The sequence below is a fragment of the Suncus etruscus genome, chromosome 14 (genome assembly GCF_024139225.1).
Source record: "Suncus etruscus isolate mSunEtr1 chromosome 14, mSunEtr1.pri.cur, whole genome shotgun sequence".
NCBI classification, from domain to species: Eukaryota; Metazoa; Chordata; class Mammalia; order Eulipotyphla; family Soricidae; genus Suncus; species Suncus etruscus.
The window spans coordinates 97697863-97720023 of record NC_064861.1 but is presented as its reverse complement, the minus strand read 5'-3'; the positions used below and the strand labels follow the sequence as shown (position 1 = coordinate 97720023).

The following is a 22161-nucleotide window of genomic DNA, read 5'->3' as shown; positions in this document are numbered from 1 at the left end:
CCATTCCCCATTGCAGCCAGAGACAGAGAATGGCTCACTAAACACACCTGTCTCTGAACTTTGGACTCTTCCCTGCCCCCATGTGATTCTGCCTTAGCCTCTCTGCAGCCCTCTTTCCACTCTTCCACAGAGGTCTGGTATCTTTGGTCCTACAGAATTGAGCCCATTAACTTTGGGTGTCATTTTACAAATATTCACATGGAGGCTCTTTCCCCAGCAAGGTGGTCTCTCTGGGGTGTCATTGCAGGCATGGTCTGGGTGCCAAGTGTCTAAATAGAGATGTACAAAGGTTAGTCAAGTTTCAGGAGGCCAGCAGGTTGGCAAGTTGTTTCCAAAGCCTCCCAGGTCCCTAAATCTCAAGGAATATTTCTGGTCTTGGTCTCCCCACCCCAGCTGTCCTCCCCTGTCCCGGCCTCCATTCCCAACAAAAGCCCAACAAAAGTGGGAATTCACAGCCCGAGGCATCTCCCCACCCCAGGACAGCCCAGCTACAATGCCTGCTGTGTGGGGCTCTGAGCTCTGCACCCCTGCTGGTTCCTGTCCCTCGAAATGTACCTAAGAATCTGGGATGCTGCAAGGGAGCCCATCCCCCCAAGGGTCTCTGGCCTTTATCTCAGGTCCTGACTATGGACACAACTATGGAGGCCTGAGTGTCTGGCTGGCTTGTGAAATGAAAGCAGAGAGTGTCCCAGTCATTCCTCTGTGGCTCATGACCCTCCTTCCTCTCCCATTCACTCTGAAACCATCCTCCAGACTGTCTCCTTCAGACTTCCAAACCCTTCTCAACACAGATTCTCTTCTTTTTTTTTTTTTTTGGCCACACCCGTTTGATGCTCAGGGGTTACTCCTGGCTAAGCACTCAGAAATTGGCCCCTGGCTTGGGGGGACCATATGGGACGCCGGGGGATCGAACCGCGGTCCTTCCTTGGCTAGCGCTTGCAAGGCAGACACCTTACCTCTAGCGCCACCTCACTGGCCCCGCAAATTCTCTTCTTAACTCAAAGAAATGGAGCACTATGGTTTTATTTGTTTGGTACTTTGTTCCGGGTGCCACACCCAGCAATGCCCATGGCTTACTTTTGGCTCTGCACACAGGATCTCTCCTGGAGGTGCTGGGGAACAGAACAGTGCCTGGGATTGAATCCAAGACACCCCCAGGCAAGGCAAGTGCCTTCCCTGTTAGACCTATGCTCAGGCTCTAGGCTTAGCACCTTTGCAAAGTCCACTAGCCAGGGATCTGGGCCACACACGACTCAGAGGGCCCTGGCTGAAGCCATGAAATGAGTGAGATGAGAAACCAGGCGAAAATGGAAAGGCTCTAGAGACCAAGATGGGTATGAAGGCAACAAAATTGTCCTGTAGGGGTCAAAGAGAGTCATTCGGATTAGACAGTCTGGGCTGATCCCGCTTTGATCCTGAGCACAGCATAGGGTTCCTGGAGCCCCAAAAGAAGTGCCCCCCTCAAAGGAAAACATTTGCCCAGGGATGGGGTTAAAACATGGGGCACTACCAAGTCCAAGAATGGGCCAGAACTCCAGAAAAGGTGGGACCCCAGTCCCTAGTCACTTTCAAACTGGACATGGTGCCACCAAGAGAAACAGAAAAGGGGCCGAAACTCTAGAAGATTGCGGGTTTCAGACCTTGGGTGTAAGAACCAGCTCAAGGCTCTAAGCTCTGGGCAACCAGGACTGTCGCAGGGGGAGTCCTCACTCCTCACACTCCTGAGGCCAAAGTGGCTGGCCTACAGCTGGGGAGGGGACATGAGGACCAATCTGCGGTCTTTGGAACCTGAAACCTGAAGGTCCACTTCCATGGCCAGGAGGCGACCTGGGGGGGTCACCAGCACAGAGTCCCGGGAAGTCCCTGGAGAGGGCCAAAAATGCCTGATGAGGCAAGGGCAGGCCTGGGCTGAGGGGCTCATTCACTGACTTCAGGGCCTCGCACACTGGCCACTGGCCGAACATGGCCGGGCTGGGCTGGCAAGCCATCAGACTTCCTTCGAATGGTGACTTTGTTGATTTGGGGTTTCCACAATCCTTGACCCTTAAGAGGTAAGATGGGGAGAGGAAGTTGGGGCCACATCTCGCTCTTTCCAGAAATAACTGGGTCGCTGAGAGAGGGTGCCATAGAGGTGGGGCCATGGGCTTTATGGGGGGCTCGTGGGCATGGCCCAGTGTCTCCAAGCCCATTGGCCAGAGAGAAATCCAGAACCCGACTTTACAACACAATGAAGGCTGTGCTCATAGGTGCCCTTGAGTCACCATGCCCAGGGTGCCCTGGGGGATTACCCCACACCCACCTTGGACCCTCCTACACTGTAACCCCCCATGATGCGGTCAGAAACAGGTGCATTCTTCCATGCACAGAACCTTTCTGGCTTGTGTCTAGATGGGTCACGACTTTCCTGTTCCAAGAGATCTTGTCCTGAGACCCCAGCCTTGACTTTCAAACCTGAAGCCCCTGAGCACCTGCATCTATAACCTCGAAAGTCCTCCCCTCCCAGAGCACCTCTCCAATCCCTTGGCCAACTGACTGCATCCCTAACTGCTCCCTCTGTTCTGCCTCCCTACACACTCCACCATGCTGCCTGCCTACAAACCCTACGCTCTGGACTGATCTTCCCTGTTTTGTCTCCCAGACTCACTCAGACCTTTCCAAAAGTGTCTGTGGGGTATTCTAGTTCCCATCCCTGGTGGCTATAGCTGTGCTCACCCCTTAGCTCTCAGCCCTCCTGTGTGTAGCTATTGAACCCAAACCCTCAGCAGGTCCATCCCCACAGGTGACAGCCCCTTCCAAGACCCTTCAACACCCTTCACTGTCACCTTATCTGCCAGGTGTGGTGAGTTGAATCCCATGGGATCGATGGTCTGTGTCAGGAAACTGTCCTTGAGCTTCCTGCTTAGAACTGGTGACAGAAATGTGTTTGCCCAGTTCTCATGGGTTGTGACCTCATGTGCTGCCCAACCATGGCAGAGTCTCATGATTTCTGGGGCTATTCCTGACAGTACCAGGGAGAGTGGACTGAGAGGGAGGGGCTGCAATCTGGGTGCAAGTCAGTGTGACAGGGAGACTCCACCCCTCTTCTCCAGAGGCAGTAGGGCCCAGCAGTTACCACTGAGCTCTGAGACTAGGGAGGTGGATTCAGTTCTCACCACTGCCACTGCTTAGCTACGGGACCTTAGACCGATGTCTGACCCTCTGTGTGTCTTACCTTGAGTGAAGTGAGTGAAGTGCGTGAATTGAGTGAAGTGAAAGAGTGGGAGAGAGGGAGGAGAGAGAAGTGGCTTAGGATGTCATGAGACTGCCTAAGACAATCCCCAGAACCATGGGCAATTGCAATGAATCACAAGAAAGGGTCCCCAGGATTCCTGAATTCTGATTCCACATCCCAAAGAGTAAGGAATAGACAAAGAATGGGGACAGGATGTGAATCCACTTTATTAGGTGTTTTGTGCATTCATTTAGCTTATTGAGCTGAAGTTCATAGAGTAAAACCCAACATGTAAAGTTATCTTCTTCACTGTGATCATTACAAGCGCCTCCACCAGGATAAGTTCTCAACTGGTTGCATCAGATAACTAGAGAAATGTCCTGGAAAGCAAACTCAGACTGTGAGACTTGGGCCTGGCATAGAGCTAGGGGACAGAGCAATTGCCTTCCAGGTGCGAGGCCCTGGATTCCAAGGCCAGAACAGAATCCTAACCCTAACTGTAACCCTAACCCTAGACCTATCCCCAACCCCAATGTAACCCTAATCTTAACCCCAACCCTAACCGTAACCTAACCCTAATCCTTACCCCAACCTAACCCCTGACCCTAACCCTTACCCTTATCCAGTGGCTGCCTGAACTACCTGCGAAGACTGCTGCTTTTCCACTGGAGCTAGGTGTGCTGCGTTTACTGTGTGCACTCTGAGCAGGGCATATTGGGCCCATGCACCTCCCAGTTCCAGAATACCTAGCTGCCCCTCAAAGCAGTGCCTCAGTACCATTTGGACTCCCAGGTTGTGGCCATCAGCACCTATAGTCTCCACTGTTCTGGCTGCTCATTTCAAATATGCACATGAGCAAGTTCCGCACCTTGAGCCCTTTACCTTGTTTGGTTGAGGACTGTGGGGTTGGGGCCACTTCCAAATGTGCTAGGGTTCTTCCAGGTGGGGATTGTGAGTTTATCCATCCTCCAGGGTAGAATCCCCAGGCTGGGCCCCACACCTTAGCCCTTTGCTCTCTCCAGCCCTTTCCTTCCCTTTGAAATAGTCAGGGAGATGCCCATTGATCGGCTGAGACCAGATGTGATCCTCCACATTTCCTGGTTACCTGAGCACTGCTGGGAGGACCTCTGAGGTTGGAGTAGGCCCTGAGCACCACCAGGTAAGGCTCCAAAACAAAAATGTCTCAGAGGGGCCAGAACGATAGGACAGTGGGGAGGGTGTTTGCAAACATCCCTGGCATTCTGGCATCCTGAGGCTGCGGATTCCCCACGCCTCTCACACTGCCTTTATCTCCTGTGCACTGTGGTTGCATCTTTTATTTCAGGTGTTGAGCCACACAGGCAGTGCTCAGGTCTGAAGTGCTGGGAAATCAAATGTAGTGCCCAGATTGGCCTGAGTTGGTCATATGTGAGGTAAGGGTCCAACTCACCACACACTCTCAGCCTTCAGTCGTGTCTTTCCAACATATACTTTGGGGGGTTTTGGGGACCCCATCTGGCCGTGCCTTTGGGCTTTTCTTGGTCCTGTGTTCAGAAGTTACCCCTACTGGTGCCTTTACACATTTTAAAGCTTAAGGCTGTTTTGGGTTGGGTTGAGTTGGGTTGGGTTTTAGGGGTCATACCCTGAAGTGCTCAGTGGTTACTCCTGGCTCTATGCTCAAGGATCATTCCTAGTATTGCTTGGGGGACCAGGGATCGAACTTGGGTCAGATACATGAAAACAAGTCCTTATTTGGTGTACTAGCTCTCCAGACCCCATAAACAGTTTTAGACTATACCCAGCAGTTGCTCAGGGGTTACTCCTGGCTCTGTGCTCAGGAATCATTCCTGACAGGCTTAGGGGACCCTTTGGGATGCTGGAGATCAAACCCAGGTTGGCTATATGCAAGGCAAATGCCCTCCCCACTATGCTATTGCCCCCCATAAACATTTTTATTATTATTACTTTATTGACTCCTCTTAAACATTAAACAAAAATTAAAGAAGGACAAAGGGAAATGAAGGCAGAGCCAAGAATTTAGGAATCAAAGACATCTGAGATCAGGATCCTGAAGCTGGTTTTCTGTGGCTGTCTATGTGCTCTGGTTCTGGAAAGGTCTATGTGCTGTTCCCCACAGTCGAGACAAGCACACATACAGGACAGCTCTGGGTGTACAGGATGCCGAGAAGTTCCTCTGTGCTTCTGGACCTCTCCCCACTCACCACCACCACCTGGTCTCTGAATCCCCGGAATCCCACCAGCACTGGATCTTCAGAGCTGAGTCCGGGCTCCACATTTCCTTCGCCACCTGGAGCAAGTTTCTGTCCAGCCTGGGGTGAGGTGGGTAGTGGGGTGAGGACACAGCCAAGCCAGCTCCTCCTCACTCGGCCAACCCACAGGGGCACTGGGCAGGTGCTGAAGAGCCCAGAGAAGGGGCAAGGGGATGAATCTGCAGGGAGTGTCCCCAAACACCCACTGGAAAGGGGTCATCATTGTCCCACCAATAACACATCTAATAACAGCTAAATAGCTGAGTTCTAGAAAAGTTAAGTCCTGATAACTGAACATTTGTTGTTTTAGGGCCATACACTGCCAGCTGGCTTGGGACCTTAAGGGTTGCTGGTAACTGAACCCAGTTTGGCTGCAAACAAGGCAAGCACACTGTGATATTGCTCCAACTACATAACTAAAATCATTTTTTTTTTGGTTTATGAGCCACAACCAGTGGTGCTCAGGGGTTACTTCTGGCTCTGTGCTCAGGAATTGCTTCTGGGCTTTGGAGATCAAAAGGGACACCAGAGGGGCTGGCGAGGTGGCACTAGAGGCAAGGTGTCTGCCTTGCAAGTGCTAGCCAAGAAAGGACCGAGGTTCAATCCCCCGGCGTCCCATATGGTCTCCCCAAGCCAGGGACAATTTCTGAGCGCTTAGCCAGGAGTAACCCCTGAGCATCAAATGGTTGTGGCCCAAACCCCCCCCCCAATTATCTCAAAAGGGACACTAGAGATTCAATATGGGTCTGCCACATGCAAGAAAAATGCCCTACCAGCTCTGCTGTTATTCCAGCCCCAACGTAACTAATTTTTTTCTCTCTTTTTGGTTTTTGGGTCACACCCGGCAGTGCTCAGGGGTTACTCCTGGTTCTACACTCAGAAATCGCTCCTGGCAGGCTCGGGGGACCATATGGGATGTCGGGATTCGAACCACCATCCTACCGCATGCAAGGCAAATGCTCTACCTCCATGCTATCTCTCCATCTCTGTAACTAAATTTTTAAATTGAATTTCCTAAGCTACAGAGACAGTTCACTGGACAAGGCTCTTGCCTTATACTGGGCTGACCTGTGTTTGATCCTTGGCACCTGTAAAGTCACCAAGGTGCAATTGGAAACATTCCTGACAATGAATTATTTTTGTCCATATCATGCAGTGCTCATGGCTTACTGCTGGCTCTGTGATCAGGGATCACTCATGGGGGTGGTGGCTAGGGAACCATAAGGGATACTAGGGATTGAGCCCGAGTCATCTGAGGGAAAGGCAAATGCACCCCCCATTGTACTCTCACTCCAGCCCTGAAGATGAAATTAAGCCCTTGACAATGTTCCTGGAATGTTCCCATCCACCAGCACTGCCCAAAGAAATGAAAACTGGGGTCATCCAGACCCTGGCTTGGACCCCTTCTGCAGATACAGCAGATCACCCACGTGAGATGGACGTCGTGTGTTACCCGAGCTTGCGGAGTGGGCACTGGGCAGATTTCAAGGCTCTCCAGAGCATGCTGACCCCCTGGGGCTGCAGGTCATTCCCCAGCATGTTCAGGCTGGCCAGGCTCTTGCTGCGCCGAAGCAAGCGGGAGAGGTGCTCACAGCCTGCAGCCGTGAGCTGGCACTTCTGTAACCTGGGCCGGGTGGGGAGAGAGTCAGAAGGATGATCCCTGAGACTGGAACACATGATAAAATGCTCATATGTCTCCGAAGGACTGAGTAGGAATACACCAAGTATTTTCATCATCCTTAGACAGTTTATGTCATTTTTCCCTCAATGTAGGCTGCTCCCATCCTGTGGAGCTTCTTTGACAAAAATGTTTGGTTTTGAGGGGCCAGAGTGATAGCACAGCAGAGAGGGCATTTGCTTTGCACATGGCCAATCTGAATTTGATCCCAAAATCCCATATGGTCCCCTGAGCCTCAGGAGTGATTTCTGAGCACAGAGCCAGTAATAACCCCTGACCACGGCCAGCTGAGGACCAAAATCCTCCCTCAAAAGTGTCTGATTTTTGGTGGGAGGTTTGGTTTCACACCAGTTGTGCTCAGGGCTCACTCCTGGAAAGGCTCTGAGGACAATAAGTGGTGCTGGGGATGCAAACAAAGTGGCAGGTGCGTGGAAAACCCTGTGAAGTGTTCTTTGGTTACTATTTTATATTTTGGTTTTTGGACAACTAGTGGCACTCAGGGGTCATTCCTGGAAGTGCTTGGTGTTCCCTAAGGGATGCTGGACATAGAGCCTTGGTCAGCCACATATGCCAGACAAACCCCTTCCCGCTGTACTACTGCTTCGGCCCCGTTTGTGCCCCTATTTCCAAGAAGCCAGTGTGACACTCACAGTGAAAGGACCAGAGCCTAGGCCCACCTCCGGCTCCCCAGTCCACTCCACCCACTTGCAGCCCAGTGAAGTGGCGGCCTCCCAACAACCCAGCTCTGACCCCACCTGTTGCCTTCCCTCCCTCCTGTGCCCCATCTGGGGGGGGGGGGGAAATCAAAGGCCCGCTAACTGTGGAGTCTCCTCCAGCTCCTTGGACACTGTCCTCAGAGATCAAACCCCACTGAGGCTGCATTTAAAAGACACCCAGATGGGGCCGGGCGGTGGCGCTGGAGGTAAGGTGCCTGCCTTGCCTGCGCTAGCCTAGGACGGACCGCGGTTCGATCCCCCGGCGTCCTATATGGTCCCCCAAGAAGCCAGGAGCAACTTCTGAGCGCATAGCCAGGAGTGACCCCTGAGCGTCACAGGGTGTGGCCCAAAAACAAAAACAAACAAACAAAAAAAGACACCCAGGTCCAGAGTCTAAAGCACAAAAGGGACACACACACTCCAAACCCGCCTTCCCAAGTGCTGGCCCACCTGCATGAGAGGAGGGTGTGGGCAGAACCAAGAAGGACTGGGCATAAGAGGGTGTGGGTGTGGCAGGTCTGGCTATCCTTCCCTATGGTCCTCGCTCCCACCTCCCCACTGTCCCTGCAGCCTGCCCCAAGCGTCCTGGCTCACCCCAGCGTAGTCAGTGCGCAAGCACTGGCTGCCAGGGCCTTGCTCAGGGCTCCCACGCCTGCGTCTCCGATCTCATTCTCGCCCACGTCCAGACTCTGCAAGCTGTGGTTGTTCCGGAGGGCGGCTGCCAGCGCCCGGCAGCCAGGGGCTGAGAAGGAGCACGCTGATAGGCTGTGGGAGATAAGTAAGGGCCCGTTGGCACCCCAACCCGTGTTCCCTGCGCCCCTCCACACCCCCCGTGGCCACTCACTCCAGCTGCTGCAGCCTGCAGTGTGGCCCGCTCAGGGCAGGACACAGCCCTGCCACGCCCTCGTCCCCCAGGCAGTTCCTGCGCAGATTCAGGCGGGTCAGCACCGAGTTCTGCAGAAGCGCAGCCGACAGGGACTGGCAGCTGCGGGCGCCCAGGTGGCAGAACCAGAGCCTGGAGACCAGGACAGGCGCAGGTGGGTTCCAAAGGGCCACCAAAATGCAGTCCCTCCCACATGCCCCATGGAGATCTGGGACTTACTTTGCCCCCCTACATGTACCTACATGTACTGCACATCCATGCCCTTTTTTTCTCTTGCCAAACCCAGTGATGCTCAATGGTTACTTCTGGTTCAGAATTCAGGAATTACTCTGGGCAATACTCGGGGGACCATATGGGATGACAGGAATCAAACTAAAGTCACCCTGTGCAAGGTAAATGCCCTCCCCACTGTACTATTGCCCTGACCCCTCACATTATTTTTATTTTTGTTTTTGGGTCACACCCGGCAGCGCTCGGGGTTACTCCTGGTTCTACGCTCAGAAATCGCTCCTGGCAGGCCTGGGGGACCATATGGGATGCCGGGATTTGAACCACTGTCCTTCTGCAGGCAAGGCAAAAGCCCTACCTCCATGCTATCTCTCCGGCTCAAGTTTTTTTTTTATTTTGTTTGTTTTTGTTTTGGGGTCACACCAGCAGCACTCAGGGGTCACTCGTGACTCTAGGCTCAGAAATTGCTCCTGTCAGGCTTGAGGGACCATATGGAATGCCAGGATTTGAACCACCGCAAGTTTTTATTTTTAATGTGCCCAGATGACTGAAATAGGCAGAATACAGGAGGGGTTCAGAAGTAATCCCTGAGCACAAAGACAGGAGTAACCCTGGGACACCTCTGGGAGTGGCCCTAGAGCATGTCACATAAAAGTATGTATAATATTATCTAAGCTATAATAAAGGATAAAAATAAAGAACAGGGACTAGAGCGGTGGCACAGGCCGTGAGGCGTCTGCCTTGCCTGTGCTTGCCTAGGATGGACCATGGTTCAATCCCCCAGCATCCCATATGGTCCCCCAAGCCAGGAGCGATTTCTGAGCACATAGCCAGGAAACACCCCTGAGCATCACTGGGTGTGGCCCCAAAACCAAAACAAACAAAAGAACTGGCTTATCACTCCTGCAACTGAAAGCCACAGTGGACGGCCAGGCCGTAGAGGGGCAACATTTGTGATCCCATGGGGATGACCAGGTGGTACAGGCGACATAACTGAGACCCCCATGGGGGAGGTTGGGTGATACAGAACCCATGTCTGTGATCTCCATGGGGAGTAACTATTCCATACGGGCACCATGCCTGTAACCCCAGCTCAGAAAGGGACGTACTCCAGCCTCTCCAGGGCACACTCGGGGTGTGCCAGAGTAGCACACAGCAGTTGAGCCCCTTCATCCTGCAGCGGGTTGAAGCCCAGGCACAGATGCGTGGTCCACCGGGTGCTGACAAGGAGCGAGGCCAGGCCCTGGTAGGTGTCAGCCGTCAGGTTGCATTTCTCCAGGCTGGGGGTGTGCAGACACTTGTCAGGCTTTCCCTGCAGCTGAGGGAGAGACAGACCACAACCTTCCAGCCTGGGGCAGGTGCTAGGCGCAATGTCTGCCCAGTGAGGTTGGAGCTGGTCCCTGGGGCTATCTGCAATCCCTGCCACACCACAGCCCTGAGCACCATAGCAGTGGATGAAGAGGACGACTAGGGAGTACTCCTGGCTGTTCTCACTCACGGTGGGGTTAGGGGGACCAGATGAGAAGCTGAAGGTGGAACGTGGGTGAGCCAAGTGCAAGGCAAACACCACTCCACTGTCCTACCAGCTGCCTCAGAAAATTAGAAAGCCTGGAGGAGAACAGTAGATCTGATGAGTTTCTGCATCTCCACCTGGGAAGCCTCAGATCCAGCTCAAGGTTTGTGAGGTGCTGATGCCACTGGCTCCTAACCTGATCCCAGGGGGAACCAGGGCAATAGCACAGTGGGAAGGGCATTTGCTTTGCATGCGGCTGACCTGATTTTATTCCTAGCATTCCACTGGGTCCCCAGAGTCTGCCAGGAGTGATTTCTGAGTGCTGAGTCGGGCATAACCCCAGGTATGGTCCCCAAAATAAAAAAACTCAATCCTGGCATCACCAAGGAGGGGCTCCCTCTTGCAGCCTTGTGCTAGAGCCTTAGCCAGGAGGTGGGGTTCCTGTGCCCCCATGCCAGTACCCCACAGTGGGGCTGGGACAGACCAACCCATGCACAGAAGCCCCCAGGGGAGGATCCTCAGCTGCACGTGGGTCCCAGACAAAACCTTGCACATAGGTTTGTTTTATTCTTTGTTTTTGTTTTTTGTTTGGGGGTCACATCCAGCTGTTCTCAGGTGTTACTCCTAGCTCTATGCTCAGAAATTGCTCCTGGCAGGCATGTGGGACCATATGGGATGCTGGGATTCGAACCACTGTCCATTCTGAATAGGCTGCATGCAAGGCAAACGCCCTACCGCTGTGACATATAGGTTTGTCTGTGCACCGTGGGAGAGGCATGGGGCTCTTCTGCAAACACCTGAACCCACTCTCCAACCAGCAATCACAGTGACTCACCAAACTTTCCTCGGGGGGTATTGTGGGGGTTGCGGGGTGGCCTCGGTGGGTGCAGGCAGGGCTATGTCCTTGAGGGAGGCCAGGTCATTGTCTCCCAGGCTGAGAAAGGTCAGGCTCAAATTCTGGCCCAGGGCCTGGAAAAGCCTCCTGCAAGCTTGTGCAGGAAGATGGCAGGACTCCAGTCTGGGGGACAGGGTGGTGGTGATGCCGTGCAGTGTGGTGAGATGGGGACCCTGAGTCAGGTCTACTGCACCACCCGCCCACCACCCACACCCAGTACACCCACCGCAGGATTCGAAGTTGGCAGGCCGGATGCTGCAGGGTCTTGAAGAGGATGGTAGACACGGTGAGCCCCAGGTCATTGGCGCTCAGATCGAGGTGCATGAGCCTGCTGTTCCCGTGCAGGACCACGGCCAGCTCCCTAAGAACTCGTGGGGGCCCCACACAGCGGCACCTAAGGGCCGAGAGCAATAGGTGGGCCCAAAGTCCCCCCCCTGCACACAGGAAGAAAGTGCTTACAGGCTCAGTGATGCTGCTGGTGCACAGCCATGTGCCCACACAACTCATCCCTGCAAGCTCATCTGGGGATCCCAGGCAGGGCACTGAGTCTTGAAAATCTACAAGACACTTGAGGAGTGGCTCATCTCCTGTCAGTGTGTGGATGTGCACAGACCTCAAGGTGTGCCACACGCCCAGCCCTTGGCTGCCAATTCAGGGGTCCCAGGCTCACCTATTTTTCTAGGTAGGTGACACTCCCTTACAAACACATGAAGCCAAGAGGCTTGGGGAGAACTGGAACATGTTTCTTGGGCTGTTTTCTCCTAATTTGAGGACCAAAGTGAGGGAAGAGGAGAGAGGTAGGAGGGATAAAGGAATATTGGGAAGAGGAGCAGGGGAGGGGTGAAGGGAGCGAGGCAGAGCAGGGAGAGGCAGGGAGTGCGAAGAAGGTGCACGGTACTTGGAGCAATGCAAAGACCTCTCTCCTCTTTTCTGGCTCTCCCCTCTCCCCCGTCCCCTCCTCCTTCTCTCTCTCCCACTCCCCAACCAGGAGATGACCATGAGGTCCAAGGCACACAAGCACACAGGGTCCAACCACCGGGGGTCCACGCTGCACTCACATCAGTCTCTGGAGCTTGCACCGGGGGCTCCGGAGCTCCCTGCAGAGCCTCTTCATGGCCAGGGTGCTGAGGGTGCTGTTACTCAGGTCCAGCTCCTGCACTGCCCCAAAGCCAAACACAGAGCAGATGTCCTGCCACTGGCGCATCTTGGAAGAGGTTGCCTTTGCCCTGTGGGGAAAGAGGAACTCCAAGTGCTATATGGCATCTGGGGTCTGTCTCTGGGAGCAGGTGGGAAGTTACTAAGCTCTGAATAAACTGTGTGTATCCAGAAGGCAGCTACTGGCACACTAGCCACTCTCTTTATCCTCATTTTCCTACCCAGATCTTCCCAGAGGACAGCTGGAAGCCTGTGGCAAATAACACCCTCTTGACTATATCTGCTAGAAAGCCAGTGCTAATGAAGCCTTCATTCATCTCAGAAGCATCGCAAGTTTCAGGCCTTTATTTTTTTCCCAAAGAAAAATGTGAGGGGCTGGAGCAATAGTACAGCAGGGAGGGCATTTGCCTTGCACGCAGCTGATCTGGGTTTGATCCCCATCCCATATAGTTCCCCTATGAGGAGTAATTTCCGAATGCAGAGCCAGATATAGCCTGAGCACTGCCAGGTGGGGCCCAAAAACCAAAACAAAAAAAAGTAGGATGATGCTCTCATCAAAGAGATAGGACAGGGGTGACAGTTCCCATTTCCCACACAACTGAACCTAGCCAGAAGTAACCCTGAGCACCACCAGGTGTTGACCCTCCCCCAAAGAAAGTGATTAAGTTTTGGGCCAGAGTCACAGTACAGGGCCCGGGCAATACAGCAGTTAGGGTATTTGCCCACATGCTACTGACCAACGATTGATCCCTGGCATCCCATATGGCCCCCCTGAGTATCACAGGAGTGGTCCCTGAGCAGAGCCAGGAGTGATTCCTGAGTGCAGAGCCAGGATCAACCCGTGAGCATCACCAGGTGTGGCCCCAAAACAACAAGAACAGTGGTAAGGTTCTTGCCTAATTCGATCCCTGGCATTGTTATGGTCTCCTGACCATATTGTTCAACCTGCAAGAGCTGAACCCCAAGCCAAGCACTACTGGGTATGGCCCAGCTCCCCAACACACACACAAACACCAAGTATTTCCAGCCTTTGTCAAGGATAAGATGGACTCAAGTCATCAGAACAAGGTTCGAGACTTCACTGTTACTGCTAACCCCACCAACAACTGCTTTTTGCACAGGGTTTAAGATCTAGAACTCGGGACCAGAGATTGAATAAGAGATAATATTCTTGAGGGGCTGGAGCAGTGGCACAAGTGGTAAGGCGTCTGCTTTGCTCTCACTAGCCTAGGACAGACTGCGGTTCGATCCCCCAGCGTCCCATATGGTCCCTCAAGCCAGGAGCTATTTCTGAGCGCAGAGCCCCAGATGGGGGGGGGGGAGAGGGGAGAGAGGGGGGGGGGAGAGGGAGGGAGGGAGGGAGAGGGAGGGAGGGAGGGAGAGAAAGTGAGGGGAGTGGGAGAGAGAGAAGATGCTTGCCTTGTGGAAACTCCCCTGGTTCAAACCCCTGCACCACATGTGACCCCTGGGCATTGAAAGCAGCTTTGAAAGAACACTGAACTGGAGAGGTGGGGATGCCAGTTGTAGGAGTGACCCCATCTTTCCTTCCTGTATCCTCCCCAAGCAATGATAGGAGGCTCCCCCCACTGCTGTCCTGACTGAGCTCTGGGCACTGGCCTGGCACAAGTCTTTTCCCCTGCAGTATTGGAGACATAAGATGCCTCTCAAGGGGCCAGAGCAACAGCACAGGGAGGAAGGACAGCAGGCAGACAACCCAGTTCAATCTTCAGCATCCCATAGGGTCCCCTGAGCACCACCAGGAGTGACCCCTGAGCAGCAGTCACCAGGAGGGAGCCCTCAGCACTGCCAGGAGTCACCAAAGTCACCGAGGAAGCTGCGAAGGAGGACCTGGCACGTAGGCTGGCACGTTTCCCCGACCTAGAAGGACCTAGAACATTCACAGGTCCCTCCCAGTGGCCCCTAGAAGAGCCGTGCAGCTGGGTGGTGGGGCCGGAGGGCGCGACCTCTGGACTCACCCGCGGGTCTTGCCGCCGGAGTCCGCGTCCACGATGGGCAGGAGGCCGGAGACCGAGAGCCGCAGCTTCCGCAGGCCCCGGCACTCGCGCAGGCAGAAGGCGGCGTCGCGGAGCTGCAGGCTCCCGCACACCTGCACGTCGGCCTCCCGGAGGTGGCCCAGCACGCCCCGCACCACGGCCGCCTCGCGCGCCTCCCGCAGGCACTGGAAGAGCAGCGAGTGGCCGGCCGGGGCGGGCAGCGGCGTCTCCAGGCCCTCGGCCCACTCCAGCAGCTGCTCCTCCGCGGCGGCCCGGCCCAAGGTGCCCGGCAGGGCCTCCTCCAGCGGCCTGGCCACGTCGGGGCGCAGGAGGCCGAAGAAGAAGACCGCCGTGCGCTCCCAGTAGGCGGCCCGGTCGGCCAGCGCCGCCCCGAGCAGCGCGTGCAGCTCCTGCTGCTTGGGGAGCCCGCCCAGGCAGCCGCGGGTGCCCCTGAGCACGTAGAACAGGGCGGCCAAGAAGGCCTGGAAGCTGGGGTGGGCGAAGGCCACACAGCCCCCCTCGCAGCCGGCCACGGGCCGCAGGACGCCCAGCCGCAGCAGGGCCTGCACGAAGGGCTCCGGCAGGGCCCCGCCATCAGGCTCCTGCGTGGGGACGGTGCCCGCCGAGCGCCACATGGCCCAGGCGGCCAGCCGGCACAGGGCCCCCCAGGCTTCGCGGCCCCCGGCCGAGGCCAGCAGGCCGGAGAAGAGAGCGGCGTACAGCTCCGTGGGGGTCTGAGCCCGCAGCTGGACACGGGGGCTCGCCGCCCGCAGCGCCTCGAGGCCGGAGCCCACGGCCCAACACAGCAGCGGGGCGGCGCAGGCCGCGAGCCACGGCCCCGAGGCCCGCAGCCACCGCACGGCGTCGGCCGCCCGGGCGCGGTCCCCGCAGAGCCTCAGCAAGTACTCCTCGCGGTCGGCCTCGGAGAAGCCGCGGAGCGTGCGGACGCTCGGCCGGGGCAGCAGGCGGCACAGGGCCCTGCGGCTCGCAGCCCGGCAGGTGACCAGCAGGGTGGCCGCGGGCAGCAGCTCCCTCCGCAGCAGGCCGGCCAGCACCTGGGGGGCCGGCAGCCTCCGGTGCCAGGCGGCGCCCCGCGGGCCCGGGGCCTCCCCGCGGGGCGGCGGCAGCTCCTCGAAGCCGTCCAGGATGAGCAGCAGCCGCTCGGGGTGGCCCTGGAGCTCCCGCAGCGGGAGTGGGGCGTCGCGGGGCCAGTGGAGGGCCAGCAGGTCGGCCAGGCTGGCGTCCCCCATCTCGCTCACCCGGTGGCAGCTGAGGAAGGCCACGAAGCAGAAGCGGCGCTGGAAGAGCCTGCCCTCGGCCCAGTGCAGCGCCAGCTTGGCCGCCACTGTGGACTTGCCCACGCCCGCGGCCCCCTCCAGGACCACGGCCAGGGGCCGCGCGCCCGGCCCGCGGGGACTCAGGACGCGCTCCAGCTCCCGGTGCTCCTGCGCAGTGAGGTGGCGGAGAAGGATGTGGCCTTCGGGCCAGGGGGTGCGGGCCCACAGGCGCAGGATGTGCTCTTTCAGCGCTTCTCGGTAGCGCCGCCAGTGGGCTGCGAGGAAAGCGGGGGGTCGGGAGGAGCCCGGCGTCGGGGAGCCTCCGCCATGGGGCGGGTTCTGCTCCGCAGCCTTTGCCGGGGCGGGCAGGCACAGGTGGTCAAGGGACTCGACAGTGAGGAGTGGAGGGGCCAGAACGAGAGCACAGCAGGGAGGACATTTGCCTGGTACACAGCTCACTAGGGTTCGGTCCTTGGCATCCCAAAGGGTTCCCCAGCCTGCCAGGAGGGAGTCCTGGGTGTAGAGCCCGGAGGAACCCCTAAGTATTACCGGGTGTGGCCCACAAAATCAAATAAAAAGAAAAACCCACCCCAACTTGTTCTGTGACAGTGTCTCTTCCTGTCGTCCCATCAGTCTCCTCAGGGCGACTGACACCAAAGGCACCACTGATACAGCAGTGGGTGGGCTGGGTGGGCCCTGAGCTCTGGAGTGAGTGGACACCACGAGTGTCCTTGCATGCTGCAGGCCCGGACTCGGGAGCACCCCTAGCTGGAGAAGGTGTCAGGGGCAAGGCAGAGGCGGATCCTTTCCAATGAGCTCCCCCCAGAAATGTGACCTACACACCTTTGTCTTCTGGCATCTCAGGGGGCTCTGGGACACCGTCTTGGGGTTCCACTGGTTCTGAAATTAATGGAGGGTGGGTGGGGAGATGGGGAAGCCTGAGTAGGAACGTGGGGTATTGCCAGCTACCCTCTGACCTGAATGAACCCCAGCTCTGGCCACTCAAGACTCTGTGAAACCTGGGGACATGCTGAGCCCAACTGGGCTGCAGGATATGAAGTCCATCTCTGCTCTCCTCCCCTGGAATGTCCTTTTCTGAGAGACCCATAGGACTCCTTATGCCTCAGTCTCTGCTCCAGCCTCAGACCTCAGGGGGACCTGAGATTCTGTGGTGCTCAAAGGCACCCTGACACAGCAGGGGATAGTTGGCCCTGGTGTGAGTGGACACAAGTGTCCCTGCACATTGCAGGCCCAGTCTCAGGAGCACCCCTTAACTGGAAAATGCCTCACTCCTGACTCTGCCCTCAGAAATTGCTTTTGAGTCAGTGTTCACGGCTTGCTCCTACTGTTGTCTGAGACCCTGGGCAGTGCGGGATAGCATTGGCCTCCCCATTTGCACTGCGCTTTCTCCCACCCTGCACCTCGCCTGCTCACCACTCATGACCTCCCTGACTTCCTCCTGAGAAAAGGGCAGGCCCAAGTGGCGGAAGACGCGGCCCAGCACCTCCTCCCAGGCACGTCCTGGCCAGAGCTCGGGCAGCAGACTCGCCAGCTCTGCCACACCACTGCCCCTCAGCGACGCCCAGCGCAGGGCTGCGGGCTGCGGCTGTACAAGCTCTGGGCACTGCAGGCTCAGCACAAGCCCCTCCAGTTGGTACTGGTCCAGCCCCTGCAGGAGACGCTGTAGTCGTTCCTGGGCGGTATCCGCCACATCCTCACTGACCGCCGGGCCACTCATCCCAGCAACTCTGAACTGGGCCTGGGGAGGAAGCAGGGAACCAAAGTGGGCGAGTCCTCAGGACCACAGGCTCAGGTCACTGCTGATGCTGGCTCATTCCCGACATCACAGTGGAATGGACGCGGCCAGCAAGAACTGGGCAGGGATAGACTGGAGCGAGAGCATCTATCTTGCACACAGTTGATCTGGACTGATCTCCAGCATCCGAGCCTGCCAGGAGTGATTCCTGAGCACAGAGCTAGGAGTGACCACTGAGTGCTGCTGGTGTGGCCCAAAAACCAAAAGAAGGAAAGAACTAGCCAGGGCAGTAAAAGGGCAGTTCGAGGGTGAGGTCAACAGCAGGACCCAGGTGTGGACACAGGGCAGGAAGAGGCCCCTGAGTGTGGACACGCTCTGAGTCTCAGGCTCATTGGCTGTGGCTCCAAGTCATCCTGCAGAAAGACCAGGATGTGGCAGTACCTGTGAGAATGGGGTCCACTCACCCACCTGTATCGAGAAGGATCTGGCTCCGACACCTCGCCAATCTCTGAATGAAAAGGAGGACCGCAGGGAGACGGGTCAGCACTGACCAGCCAAGCTGGTACCCTAGACCCGCCTGGGCCCACATTTCACTCCCTGGAAAAGTAGCTGAAACCATCCCTCCCCAGCCTGTGATTGGCCTGCAGAGCTCACTTCCCCTCTGAATGGTCCAGGACCCTCAATCTCCACTTCTGATTGGTCCGAGGATCCTCAATTTTCACCCAGGGGCTCTCAATCTCAACCTCTGATTGGTCTGGGACTCTCAATCGCCACTCCTGATGCACACCAGGATTTACTTTACTAAATATCCATCTCTGATTGGCCCAAGGCTCTTAAACTCTATCTCGGATGAACCCCAGGATCCTTAATCTCCACCCAGAATAGCCACCTCGTGGTGCCTCCTCCAACCTGGAGCCCACCAGTTCCACCTGATGACCGACCCTCCCTCACCCCAGGTGAGGCCCATCTCAATTGCCAGAGGCAGGCAGGTGGAGACACTTGCTTGTTTTGGTGCTCAGGGGACCCATGAAGTAAGGATTTGCATCCAGAATTCCTGTACCAAGTTTGACCTCTGGCCTGTGGTCATAGCCTGCTTAATTTTGTTTATTTCTTTTTGTTTTCTGAGTCACACCCAGCAGTGCTCAGAGGACCACGTGGGGTGCCAGGGATCAAACCCAGTTTGGCTGCATGCAAGGCAGGTACCCTCTTCACAGAATTCTCACGGTTGCCTTGAATATGGCCAACTGGCTTCAATCCCTGGCATCCCATAGGGTCCCGGAGGAGTGATTTCTGAGCACAGAGCCAGAAGTAACCCTTGAGCACTGATGATTTTGGCCCCAAACCAAAACAAAAAACAAGCAACAAACAATAACTCTCGCTCTGGCTTAATTTAACTGTGGTTGGGTTGTTTGGTTTTGTATTCACATGTTCTGTCTCTGCACCATGTTCCTGAACCAAAATTTTAGATTGGGGGCATGTGAAGGAAATGGTCAGGTTTCACTCTAATGGAGAATGGGGAACCACGTGAGCTGCTGGAATTGAACTAGAGTCAGCTGCATGCAAGACAAGCACCATAATACTAGCACACAGTCCACACAGTCTCACATTCTCACTCACACTTTTTGTTGTTGTTTTTGGACCACACCTAGTTATGCTCAGGGCCTACTACTGACTCTGTACTCAGAGGTCATTCCTGGTGGTGCTCAGGGGACTCTATGGAATGCTGGAGCTCAAAACCTGGTCATCCATGTGCAAGACAATCTCCCAGGTGTGCTATTGTATCTCACATACACACACACACACACACACACACACACACATTCTCATTCAACACACACTCAGGTCCACACTTACTTAATTACACATATTCACAATGAGATGGAGCCTGAAGCAGCCATCGCCAACCCTACCCTAGGGCAAGGACCCAGGTGGTTGGGGGACCCCACCACCTCTTCAACATTATGTGGGGGAGGCGGTGCCACAGGTGAGGAGTGGCTGCCCTGCATCCCGTGAAGCGGATGCAGCCAATAGACATCTGCCACGTCACTGCTAAGCTTCCCTAAAGGCAGGGCCTGGGGCCTGGGGGGAGGTTCAGCAGCAGCACATTTGGAAAGGTGAGTGTGTCCGGATTCTTCTGTTAAAGGTACTTTTTTTTGTTGTTGGTTGGTTGGTTTGGGGACTCCATTCAGCGATGCTCAGGGGTCATTCTTGATTCTGAGCTCACAAATCATTCCTGGCGGACTCAGGGAACTCTATGGACACTAGAGATCTATCTTGGCTTGACTGTAAGGCAAATCCCACTTACTATCCTAAAGTAATTTTGTTGCTGTTTTTGTCCTTGGGGGCCAGGTGCTCACTCTTGGCTCTGCATTCAGGAATTACTCCTGTCAGGCTCCAAGCGCCTTATAGGATGCCAGGAATCTAGACCAGGTTGGTCATGTGCAACACAAACACGCTCCCTGCTGTGCTGTTGCTTAAAGTGACTTTTTTTAATGGGGAATGTTTTCAGTAGTGTGAAAAGGCAAGTGACCAGAAAGTACTAAGATTCGTTCTTCCTTGGTTGCCCCTACTCACCCTGCACACACACGCGCGCGCGCGCGCGCACACACACACACACACACACACACACACACACACACACACAGAGTCAGGGAGGTGGAGGAAATACCTTAAGCATCAAATTTTGCTGACTTAGGCATTTTCTGGGTACTTTCCCAATAGTACTCAATATTCTTTTGGGGAGGGGCTCCTCACCTGGTGGCACTCGGGTTATTTCGGGCTTTAGACTCAAGAATCACTTTTGTCAGGCTCGGGGGACCCTCTGCTTGATGTTGAAGATCAAACCTGGGTCATCTGCATGCAAGGCAAATGTCCTCCCCACTGACCAATCCTGACCAATCTTAGGGACTTCCAGGTCTTCAGCACAGCTTTCAGCATGGGGTCATGCCTCCCAGCTGTTACTGCTTCACCGAAGTGCTCCCATGTTTCGTTTGTGGTTGGGTTTGGGGGCCACACCTGGTGGTGCCACAGGGCTCCACCCAGCTTACCTGGGTGTCATCTCTGGTAGTGCAGGGGAACCACATGATGCTGGGGTGCTCCACATGCGAAGAGTGCTCCCTGGCCCAAAGGTCTTCAGTTTGGGCTCTTTGGGTTTGTCTATGGGCCACAACCAGCAGCATTCAGGGTTTACTCCTGACTCTGCACTCTGGAACACTCTATGGCAGGCTCAAACGGCCCTATGAGATGCCAAGCATTGAACCCAGGTCGGCCCTGTGCAAGCCAAAAGCCCTCCCTGCTCTGCTAGCACTTCAGCCCCATGGCAGATAGACTCTTGTGTGTTTCTTTTTTAATTGTTTTGTTGGGGTCCCTACCTGGTGGTGCTTAGGGGTTAATGAACCACTCCTGGCAGACCGGGGGGGGGGGGTAAATGAAATGTTGAAGATTGAACCTGGGTCAGCTGTGTGCAAGGCAAAATGCCCTACTGCTGTGCTATCACTCTGGCCCTGCAGAGCTTCTTTTTTTTTTTTTTTTTTTTTTGGTTTTTGGGCCACACCCGTTTGACGCTCAGGGGTTACTCCTGGCTATATGCTAAGAAATCACTCCTGGCTTGGGGGGACCATATGGGACTCCAGAGGATCAAACCGCAGTTCGTCCTATGCTAGCGCTTGCAAGGCAGATACCTTACCTCTAGCGCCACCTCTCCTGTCCCCCCCCTTTTTTTTTTTTGGTTTTTGGGCCACACCTGGCGGTGCTAAGGGGTTACCCCTGGCTATCTACTCAGAAATAGCTCCTGGCAGGCACAGGGAACTATATGGGATGCCGGATTCAAACCAACCACCTTAAGTCTTGCATAGGCTGCTTGCAAGGCAAACACCACTGTGCTATCTCTCTGCCCCCCCCCTTTTTTTTGGTTTTTGGGTCACACCCAGCAGTGCTCAGGGATTACTCCTGGCTCTATGCTCAGAAATCACTCCTGGCAGTCTCGGGGAACCATATAGGATGCCGGGATTTGAACCACCATCCTTCTGCATGCAAGGCAAACACCTTACCTCCATGTTATCTCTCCAGCCCCCCTGCAGAGATTCTTAATAAGCACAACACAGTCTCACCCTGTGAGTCACTCAACAGGACAAAAGAGAGATGCCCTGATCATGCTCAGTATCCTCTCTCTGGGCCAAGGAGCTAGTTCAAGGCTTAAAGCACTAACCTGGCATGCTCTCAATCTGGGCGTGATCCCTAATACCACACATGGTCCTCTGGGCACTGCCAGGAGTAATCCCTGAGTGCAGAGCCAGGACTCTACTCTGAGCATCGCCGGTGTGGCCCCCAAATCAAACTCCTACAAAACTTCAGGTTGGTGCCAGGGTGGGAGGATGATCAGTGCAGTATCCATCCTCCTCTCTCTGCAGCTCTGGAAGCTTCAACACCAGCTAGTACTGGAGCAATGGAGAGAGACAGGCAAGGTAAGGACCCCTGAATGCTCTGAACTCTCATTCATGACTAAGCCCTGAGCACAGCGCCAGAAGGGAGCCCCGAGCACAGTTAAGATTGAGCCCTGAACACAGAGGCAGGAGCGAGCCCCAAGTACAGAGCTGAGAGGAAGTGT

General features: G+C 55.4%; 1 protein-coding gene across 1 annotated transcript in view; it reads right to left on the bottom strand.

The window, feature by feature from the left end:
• Positions 1 to 18522, bottom strand: part of LOC126028750 (NACHT, LRR and PYD domains-containing protein 13-like) — an 18796-nt gene extending 274 nt beyond the window's left edge. The window contains exons 1-15 of the mRNA XM_049787674.1: positions 18507 to 18522; positions 18020 to 18063; positions 17253 to 17558; positions 16643 to 16699; positions 14505 to 16150; positions 12432 to 12599; positions 11600 to 11767; positions 11314 to 11496; positions 10075 to 10245; positions 8699 to 8869; positions 8449 to 8619; positions 6914 to 7084; positions 5413 to 5605; positions 1947 to 2043; positions 1746 to 1863 (exon numbers count right to left, since the gene is read on the bottom strand). Coding sequence (XP_049643631.1) covers positions 1746 to 1863; positions 1947 to 2043; positions 5413 to 5605; positions 6914 to 7084; positions 8449 to 8619; positions 8699 to 8869; positions 10075 to 10245; positions 11314 to 11496; positions 11600 to 11767; positions 12432 to 12599; positions 14505 to 16150; positions 16643 to 16699; positions 17253 to 17558; positions 18020 to 18063; positions 18507 to 18522 — 3680 coding nt within the window. The remainder of the gene's footprint in view (positions 1 to 1745; positions 1864 to 1946; positions 2044 to 5412; positions 5606 to 6913; positions 7085 to 8448; positions 8620 to 8698; positions 8870 to 10074; positions 10246 to 11313; positions 11497 to 11599; positions 11768 to 12431; positions 12600 to 14504; positions 16151 to 16642; positions 16700 to 17252; positions 17559 to 18019; positions 18064 to 18506) is intronic.
• Between the last annotated feature and the right edge of the window lie 3639 nt (positions 18523 to 22161).